This window comes from Tachysurus fulvidraco, chromosome 4, assembly GCF_022655615.1.
Source record: "Tachysurus fulvidraco isolate hzauxx_2018 chromosome 4, HZAU_PFXX_2.0, whole genome shotgun sequence".
Classification (NCBI taxonomy): domain Eukaryota; kingdom Metazoa; phylum Chordata; class Actinopteri; order Siluriformes; family Bagridae; genus Tachysurus; species Tachysurus fulvidraco.
This window is the reverse complement of record NC_062521.1, coordinates 18,683,880-18,694,232: the sequence shown is the minus strand read 5'-3', so window position 1 is coordinate 18,694,232 and position 10,353 is coordinate 18,683,880. Positions and strand designations below refer to the sequence as shown.

The 10,353-nt window shown below is 34.6% G+C and overlaps 1 protein-coding gene across 2 annotated transcripts; it reads left to right on the top strand.

The window, feature by feature from the left end:
- Positions 1 to 2,358: 2,358 nt before the first annotated feature.
- lgalslb (lectin, galactoside-binding-like b) lies at positions 2,359 to 10,081 on the top strand. Of its 2 annotated transcripts, none has more exons than XM_047812979.1 (5): positions 2,359 to 2,868; positions 4,472 to 4,558; positions 4,664 to 4,752; positions 5,856 to 6,045; positions 6,907 to 10,081. In XM_047812979.1, exons 1-5 carry the CDS (start codon positions 2,836 to 2,838, stop codon positions 7,048 to 7,050), a joined length of 543 nt encoding a protein of 180 aa, XP_047668935.1. In that variant the 5' UTR covers positions 2,359 to 2,835; the 3' UTR covers positions 7,051 to 10,081. The 2 variants fall into 2 exon arrangements, with proteins under 2 accessions (XP_047668935.1, XP_027030633.1); XM_027174832.2 differs by having other exon boundaries at positions 2,413 to 2,868; positions 4,475 to 4,558.
- The last annotated feature ends 272 nt before the right edge of the window (positions 10,082 to 10,353 follow it).

Genomic DNA, 10,353 nt, shown 5'->3' with positions numbered 1-10,353 from the left:
TTAAATTTGCATGCTCAAATACACTTATGAATGGACAGGGTCAAAATGCAAGGTAAATTTTTCACCCTCAGTGAAGGAACACCAAAAATCCACACAGTTTTCATGGAGCTTATGTGCAAAATTTATTTATGCTAACGTCAGGTAAGTTGATGTTACTAGTGTCATTAGAAATGTTGACTAATAGTGGAATAATTGAATCTTTGCACCTTATATAAAATGCAACATAATAAAACAGATCTTTAGTACAATTTTATTTTATCTTTTTAAGATTATGAATTAAGATTATGATTATGAAGTAATATAACATTACTTGTTAAGTTTATGTTCCCAAATGATGATATAACTAATGTTAGTCTATAATAACTGTGAGTCCATACAGATGTTAAGTCAAGAAGCTTTTATTGCCATTTAAACCATATATGGCTGACGTAGTATATAGTGAAATCAATCAACGTTTCTCTAGGACCAAGGTGCTACATAGAACAAAAACAGAGTTACAGAGAACAACAGAGAACTAAAGACTTAAAGTAACTTTGATGGCCTAACTAGTTACACTTTTTTAGTTTATTGCAGAAGCATGCCCCCTAGTGTCTAAAATAATTATTACTTTCAACCATTTTATTTTCAGGTACCAACCCTGAAGGCTCAAGCTATGCATATAGCAATCCATTTTATAATAAATATTTTATAATTACATAATGCAAGTCAGTATTGTGTATAGCACTGCTGTGCATATAGATATAATCACAGAGGTTCTCAATTGGACCCAGGTCTGAGGAATGAGTCAATGGCATCAATCATCCCTACACACTCTGGCCACATGAGGTTAGAAACTGTTGTACAACAGGAGGAACCTAGGGTCACTGAGCATAACTTTCCCTACAGCAGCTTCAGACTCTTTCACATCTGTGACATGTTCTTAGTGTGAACCTGCTCTTATCGATGAGGATGTTGGAATGTTGGACGTGCCAATTTTGGTGTTCTTTGGCAAATACCAGAGGTGCTTGAAGGTGCCTGCCTACTAGAGGATGTCAGGCCCTCAAGCTATTCTCATGTAGTTTGCTTCTGGCAGTTGCACACCAATATCCTACTGGAGGTTATTTTGAAGGCCTCTGGCATGGCTCCTCTTGTTCCTTCTTGCACAGAGGAGTAGATACCATTCCTTCTGCTGGGTTGTTGCCCTTCTACTGCACTGTCCAGCTCTTTTCATGTAACAGCCATCTATTGGTATCTCCTCCATGCTCTTGAAACTGTGCTGGGAGACAAATCAAACCTCCATGCAATCCAGGAGACACTGGACTACATGTGCAACATGACTAGCTTGCATGTACTGCCTCATGCTACAAGTAGTGAAAAGGAGCCTATAACAAAACACATAACTAGAGACAAATCATTCAGAAAGGATACGGAGAGAGCATCTGTGTGTGACCACCATGTGCAAAACCTTTGCCTTTTTTTGGGTTTTTCTTTTTGCTGTTGCCTTTATTTGCACCAAAGTGTAATTGACTTGGTGTTATACTGTGATTAAGTGTTCCTTAATTTTATATTATTTAAAATGAATCTTCTGTGACCCCGACCAGGACAAGGCAGTTAATGAAGACAGATAAGTGAACTGGTGTATTTCAAAATTTGTGATTGTTTTAGTAGGAAGAAATACATTGCTTTCTTGAACTCACCTATAATGCAGTGAGCACACTGTCTCTCCAGCAACCAGCTATTAGTCTGCCTGCACTTTTTTAAGGTGGCTCTATGGGCACTGAGCCTGTACCTTGTTAGGATCTGGACTCCTTAACAGTCTAATTTCAGACTTCATATTATTTTGGTGTATATACTGCAGTGTAACTAGCTGGGCTGTGTGTCCTCTAGGTCTTTAACACATTAAAGTTAAGTAGTTCTTCCTGACTAGTCTTTAAGGGCCAATGGGATTTGAGAGCTATTGTACTGTATGTTGAACAAATTTTTATCTGTTTGTTATCAGTTCTTACTTCACCTTCCTTTCTTGAACACATTGCTTTAAGATTGTTTTGCTTTACATTGTACACAAATTTGACCCCATTTGTTTTAGAATCAATTTTCAAATTAGGCACATTATTTAAATTGATTTTTCAACATATAAAATACACACCAATAGACAACAATTTGTATCATTTATTATTTAGACACTTGACAATTATTTTTTTCAGTAATGCTAAGACATTATTTATAGGTATAATTATGTGTTGTTGTTGTTTTTTTTTGGGGGGGGGGTTCGATCTACCACTGTAGAGTAATTAAATAACTAAAAAAGGTTATGTGTTATAAGATCCATGGGATTAGGGTATATAGGGTGCAAATGTGGTTAGCCTGTTTTTTTATGGTCTCTCTTTACACTTTAGTAAGCTATTAAGACATGTGACTGTAAATCAATATTTTGATATTAAAGAACTCCTTTGGGAAATCAGGATAATTGCAAAGAGGACTGTGAAGCTTTTCCAGATTATTCCCAATTCGCTTACAACCATACTAAACATTCATTTAAAAAGTAGTGGCGTGGATAGACCACAGCTATTTTGACATAAATCAGCTTCTTATTTAGTACAGTACGTAGCAGTCTGTGTGATTTGGGTCGTAGCCCAGACTGGATGTAGACACTGGATTAAGCTCCGTCCCTGCTCTTTCACACATCAGCATAATTTCCCTCAGCGGTGTGGGGAGCGAACCTCGAGCTTTTGTGTCTTTTCTCTCGTTACGAGGCGTCCCGGTGAGCGCGTGGCTGCTGTACTACGCTGTGAGGAAGGCGCGTGCCGCGGTCAGATTCCTACGCTACCGTAAGCATCCTATGGTCTTCTGGACAAAATGGCGGAACCGAGCACGGAAAAGGACGCTATAGTGAGTAAACCTAAACCTATTAAAACCTCACGGTGATTGCATGCACATTATATGAATGTTTAAGATACAGCATGCATTACAGTTTGGAAATCCGGTCAACACCAAGACACACGTTTTATCGCATGTGGTGTCAGTGTGGTGTTCGTTTGAGTAACGTAAACCTGTAATCACAGACTCATTGAATATTTAGGGCGATGTTCATTACATTTCTCATTGTTGAAGCACAAAATACTGATATACTGATATAGTGTATGTAATGATATAGTGTATATAGTGTGTATAGTGTATATACTAATATAGTGTATATACTGATATAGTGTATATGGTGTATAGTGTATATACTAATATAGTGTGTATGGTGTATATAGTGTGTATATACTGATATAGTGTGTATGGTGTAGTGTATATACTGATATAGTGTGTATGGTGTATATAGTGTATATACTGATATAGTGTGTATGGTGTAGTGTATATACTGATATAGTGTATATACTGATATAGTGTGTATGGTGTATATAGTGTGTATATACTGATATAGTGTATATGGTGTATATAGTGTATATACTGATATAGTGTGTATGGTGTATATAGTGTGTATATACTGTTATAGTGTGTATGGTGTAGTGTATATACTGATATAGTGTGTATGGTGTATATAGTGTATATACTGATATAGTGTGTATGGTGTAGTGTATATACTGATATAGTGTGTATGGTGTATATAGTGTGTATATACTGATATAGTGTGTATGGTGTATATAGTGTGTATATACTGATATAGTGTATATGGTGTATAGTGTATATACTGATATAGTATATATACTGATATAGTGTATATGGTGTATAGTGTATATACTGATATAGTGTGTATGGTGTATATAGTGTGTATATACTGATATAGTGTGTATAGTGTATATAGTGTGTATAGTGTATATACTGATATAGTGTGTATGGTGTATATAGTGTGTATATACTGATATAGTGTGTATAGTGTATATAGTGTGTATAGTGTATATACTGATATAGTGTGTATGGTGTATATAGTGTGTATATACTGATATAGTGTGTATAGTGTATATAGTGTGTATAGTGTATATACTGATATAGTGTGTATGGTGTATATAGTGTGTATATACTGATATAGTGTGTATAGTGTATATAGTGTATATAGTGTGTATAGTGTTTATACTGATATAGTGTGTATAGTGTATATAGTGTATATACTGATATAGTGTATATAGCGTATATAGTGTATATACTGATATAGTACATATAGTGTATATACTGTTATAGTGTATGTAGTGTATATACTGATATACTGTATATACTGATACAGTGTATGTAGTGTACGTACAATACAGATATAGTTTATGTAGTGTATATACTGATATAGTGTATACAGTGTATATAGTGTATATACTGATATAGTGTGTATATAACATTAAATGTTAGGTTTTGATAAATATTAATAAGGTGTGTGCTGTTGCATTGTTCTTAGCGAATATCATAAAAAAATAATAATGAAAAAATTGCAGCAAATAGGCTTTTTTTGCAGGTATTGATCTTAAAACCTTCTTTCTCTTTTCTACCTTGGATAACACCGAAGACAACCGAGGACGATCATCTTAACAATTCACTAGGAGACAGTGGCTTGATCTCCCCTGACAAAGAGAATATCTCACGAATCCTGGTGAAGTAGCCTCATATATCACTGTAAAAGATGAAAGCCATGTAAGTGGCTACTGCTCATGCTTGGGCTGGTCTTTGACTAATCTCCTTTATTTTAATCTCACAGACAGTGCCGTTCAAAGGCCGGATCAGAGGAGGTATGAGGCCTGGGAAGAAAATCATAGTCATGGGCATAGTGGATGCAGAACCAGAAAGGTAGTGATGATAAATGATCAATGTCATTACATCATTGTCATCTACATCTGATCCTAGAACTTAAAAAAAGGTAAAATCTTCTTGCTTCTTTGTTTCTGAAGGAGCTTGCTCTACATTTTTAGTTTAATCTCATCTTGCTACTACCTCACTGCTGGATTATTAGAAATGCAACATCAACTTTATGGATATCTGTTTAGTTTTAGAATAGAACTATATTGTTTATCGACGTGGTACAATTGGCCTTTGCAAGAACTGATACTGATTTATCATTGACTATATGCAAATGAAACTCAATTTTTACTGTAAGTTTTATTATGCTGTTTCAGAGTATTCTAATCTTAAACCATGCAGATGTGCTTCTGAAGGTGTTTTGATTGATTTCATAAATAATTTCTTTTGTGAAAAATGATCAGTTGTTAATCATATACAACAAAGGGTTTTAACATACTATAATATGACCTCTCTATATAGTATTTTGTCCATATTCTGGAGCCTGTGTATGGACATGCTCTGGACCTTGTAGATGAATGGCATGTGTTTAAGCATGCCAATGGGTGTTTACCTACTCTGACGGAAAGACATTTTAAAGCCATTAGAGCTTGTGGGTGTGTCACTGAAGGTTACACTGTGGAAATCTATTTTCATTTTGGCAATACTGATAAGCTTACACTCCCATTTTCACATTTTTTGTAACAGTAAATGTAACTAAGACTAGCCAAATCAATGGATGTGTCTCTTTGAAAATTAGCAGGCATTTTTTTAGACAGACTATTTGTTGCCATTGACATTAAACATCAAATCTGTCAAATATTTTTTTTGATATGCTGCATCGTAATTTAAACTACATTATTATTAATTACAAATACTATTAATATTCTTAGATATTAGTACTTATTAATAGTTATTTGTGAGAACCTGAAAACAGGAACATAAAAGAAGTATCTTGTAACAGTATAATATAACTTAGAATGTTTGAAATCTAAGTATCATTGGAGGTATTTATGGTATATACTAATTACACTGGACATGTCAATACTGCATATTAAAATCAAAGTCTTATGTCAGATGTCTTGTTTAACCTTAAATGGCTGTTTTATGTTCAGCTTTGATGTTAGTCTGACCTGTAGCTGCAACACAGAGAAGGATGAGGAGGAGGTTACAGATGTGGCCCTGAAACTTAGTGCCCGATTCCATCAACGGCAGTTCCTGCGGAATGCAAGGATTTCTGGGAAATGGAGTGAAGAGGAGGGAACCATTCCATATTTCCCCTTCATCCAGGACCAGCCATTCAGGGTAATTATCAGACTTTAATCTGTAGTGTGTCCCTAGCCATTACCAGTAACATATTTAATGGAGGGATAAATTACAAGTAAAATCATAATTAGTTATTATTAGTGTCTCAGATGTCTGGTTTAAAAGGCTGGGAGACTATAAGTGCTTTTTTGAAGACATAGACATTATCCCTAACCACAATAGTCATTGTTAAAATCAATCTAAAACCTTTAGATTTGGGTTCATAATATTTTCCCAGCACCCAGCTTCATGTGGCCTAAAACTAATCTGTTAACCTCTGCACCAAAGCCAAGCATATGTTTTCTGGAACTTATTCTAAGAGCCTGAAAAGATGATTTTACTTACTGTTGTGGCCAGTTAAGAAGGATTTTAATTCAGTAAGGCATTAATTTTGCGAATTTGCACTAATTGCTTACATGTAACCTACGGTATGTCCTTTTGTACTTCCAACAATTGTAATGGTTTTTCACCTTTTTAATGGAATATAATAAAGCATTATTTTTATTAAATGGAATTTTTGGAAGAACAAATAACAGTGCTCTCAACAAATATAGTCACAAAGGCTGAAAAGTCCAAATTGTAGTTTGTGTTCCTGTTGATGGCAGTGAACTGTACAGCAGAAGAATGTAAAGAAGGTTGAGATAATGAGAATGATGAAAGGGAACGGGTCACTCTACTTCCAGATCAGTGATTCAATACAAAGTTGAGATAAGCATGCAAAACTGGATACGTGCTTCCTTTCAGCATACTGCACTGCACTACAATGTACAGTATATTTCAGTGACTTTTGCTTTCGAATTTTCCATTACTTACTCTCTCCCTGATTACGTTCTTTCTGTATTTTTCCTCCTATCCATGCAGATTGAAATCCATTGTGAACACCAGCGTTTTAGGATCTTTGTCGATGGGCATCAGCTGTTTGACTTTTATCACAAAGTAAAGGCTTTGCTGACCATTGATATGATAAGGATAGACGGAAGTCTGCAGATTACCAAGCTAGGTTAATCGAGCACAGCGGCACACATTCCAGAGTGGACTTCTGACAGGTGACCAAACATACCTTTGTCTGGTAATATTTTTGAAGGCCTAAGAGGTTCTGCTTCATCAAACACATTGTGACTACCTACATTCCTTCACACTGTACTTTTTCTTCCTGTATCCCATTTTCTGTCTGCACATTTTTGTAGGTTGATGCGTAATGTGACTCAGTTTATAAAATGAAACAAGCCTAGTTGTCTCGACAGCTTGAGAGACCTTGTGTAATTACTCAATATGGTACACACCTTAAATCATGTTCAGTAGCTTCCACCCAAGTGGAAGGTGTGTGTGTGTGTAAAACTGCTTTTTATTGCAACAATTCATTTTTCTGGGATAAATATCCTGCACTGACTTTATGCCAAATGTAGTACATTGTGGAATAGGTGTTTTAATACTGTCATTGGAAATGGTGGCAGAACTAATTGGTTTACAACAAGCCACTGCAAATTTTAATGAACAGCCAATGACCATTTAACTGAAAATCGTAGGACAGGTATTTGGTTAAATAGCTATTTCAGAATCTACACAAATTTCACATTTTTAGTCATGTTTTGTACATTTAAAAAAAATCACCTGCTGTTTACAACCTCTCATTTGAGCTTAGTGATGATAATAATAATGGTAATAATAATGATTGTATTTTAATTAATTAAGAATGTAACATCCATGCTGATAACTTGGCTGATAAGGAGAAAATGGAGAAAAAGATATAGAGAATAGCAGGCTCTATCACATTCTGTTCCCCTAAACCCTCATGTCATTCCTTACAAAAGCAAATTTTTTTGTGTCCTAAACTGTGTCATATATTCAAGATGTCTTTGTAATTTCCTTCCTCTCATTAGAACATTTAGTACAATGTTGCTTTTTCCCCAGATGGAAGGGCATATGTTCGCACAACTGTGCACTTATTACCCCATGCCTGCATACATATAGTTGTAACATGACAATTATGGTGATTATTACCACCATTTGTGAGTTGTTAATTATATCCCATAACAAGAGCACTCTCTGAATCTAATTTCTTGCTATGCAGAGGTGCAAAAGGACATTATTTGTGTCTCTTTCCAGGTCTCAAGTATAAAGGTTGATATCTTCAGTATACTTTCTGTATCGGGATTTTACTCAAGTATTTCATTATATATTTTGACTAAGCTTTGTCATTATTTAAGTGGCTACAGGAATGTGAAATTAAATAACGAGTACAAGATAAAATAATTGAACTCATTAAGCTCTGGTGAGCCTTTCTTCACATTCTTGAACTCGAATGAGACTCTAAATTAAATGAATTCCAACAGCAGATAACAGAAAAAAGCACCAGGCCTGAGATCTCAAAAAAAAAAAAACATTATAAAGCTATGATTTAGCTGTGCCTATACTGATTATTTGCTTTATTTAGAGGTTTTACCCTGCAGGTGCTAAGACTACATATTAAATCAACCATGCTGTTTTAAAAAAAGTAATGTAGCATTTGTTGAATTGGTGCTCCGCAAAATATTGTCTTAAATGCGTCCAAAACAAAATCATAGCTACTGGTCACTTAGCAATATGAGAATACTGCCATTGTTCAGGCCACACTTTTGATTCACTTTTTTACTAGCTATTTAAATATAGCTCTTCCAGAAGAAGATACTAGATAAAACTGTAATGCTGAAGATGGACATGTCTCTTTCATTTGGAAACTTTATCTTTTACAGTATAGTAATGGTTTCTGTTGTTGCACGTTATTTAAAGATGTCTGTAGCCACACCCCAAGACATTCTTTCCTCCGAAAGTAAGGAAAGATGTTAGATGTTGATGGCTAAGAGAAGACATTTATACATAGTTACATTTAAGTAATAAATTTGATTACATTTGTATTTATTTATTTATTTGTTCAATGCAGGGGATACGTTCATAGATAAAATATCTACTGTAAAACATATGTGGAACTGATTGTCAGGAAAGTTTTTTAATAATCAATACAATATCACAAAAAGCCAACACAATACGCCTAAATGTATTTTGGCTGTTCTAGTTGTTTATGTTGTGAGTTTCCATCTGGTGCTGTTTATTTTGCTGCTTGAACAACTCCTAGAGCAATGGAGAGGGAGCAAACTGACATGAAAATATTACTATAACCTAAAGAATAACCCAGATATAAAAGCATTTACTGTAGCTGGCCCTCTTTTCCCCATTCATCAACATTTAGGTCTAATGCTAAATGTCAGGCTCCTTATGATCCTGATTAGTCTCTAGGGTTTACAGATGGATATAATTTGTGCTTAATGTTACATTGCTTTTCAAATGTAATGTAAGAACTCTTTGACCAGATTCAAATGGATTGAATTAGATGATACTGTTACAGGCTGTACACTAATCTGTTTACAATATTGGATGTATATTGTTTTGATCAGGGTTAATTTACTATGTAATGTCATTAAAAGAGTGCTTGTGTGTGAGAGATATTTAATCCAACTGTTTCTAGATTATGCCATTATACATTTTATACCATAGATTTCTTAAACATTGCATAACATATGCATAACATATCTAATCTGAGAATGTGTAGTTTGCCATTTCACTAGTGTGATACAGAATCTAATGTATCAGTTGTTTGATTTGGGGATTATTTCATATGTATAGGTGCAGTGGCCTATTACATCAATTGCTAGCTTGTGGGGTCAGTCATGTTTCTTGTGGTTGTATAATCAACTGAAAAATTGTGTATACACTGGCTCTTTTTTGTTTCTGTATTTGCATTTTTATTTTAAAATGTGCCTATGAAATTATGACAATGGAATTTGGAATCAAAATTTTTCCAAAATCTTTCACTGATTGACTTCTTCAGCACTTTCCAAAATGTGCTTAAAATGTGTGAGTGATTACTCTGAAATTTCGTAATGTATAAGCAATTTATAATGTATGAGCGGCTGTTGTAGAAAATTAAATAAAACCCACAACAAACACCTGACTAAGCAATACGTTTGACTAAAAAATAAAAGTTTCAATGCCTAAAATAGTGCTATGTTTGATCTATTTATTAACTGATAAAACAGGATCTAACTGCAAAATTGACTCCGGGATTAATCACTGATTGATTTTGTGGAGGTAGAACAGTATAAAAATGAATTAAAAATAAATCGCATGGTAACTGTACAATATCACTTTTTCATCACATCAAAATTAGCTAATAGCAACAAAACAGGATGCAGGAATGCAGTAATCTGATACAGAGTACTATTATGGCCAACATTGGCCTGAAACCCTGTATTACGGGCACTGGTGCAGCAG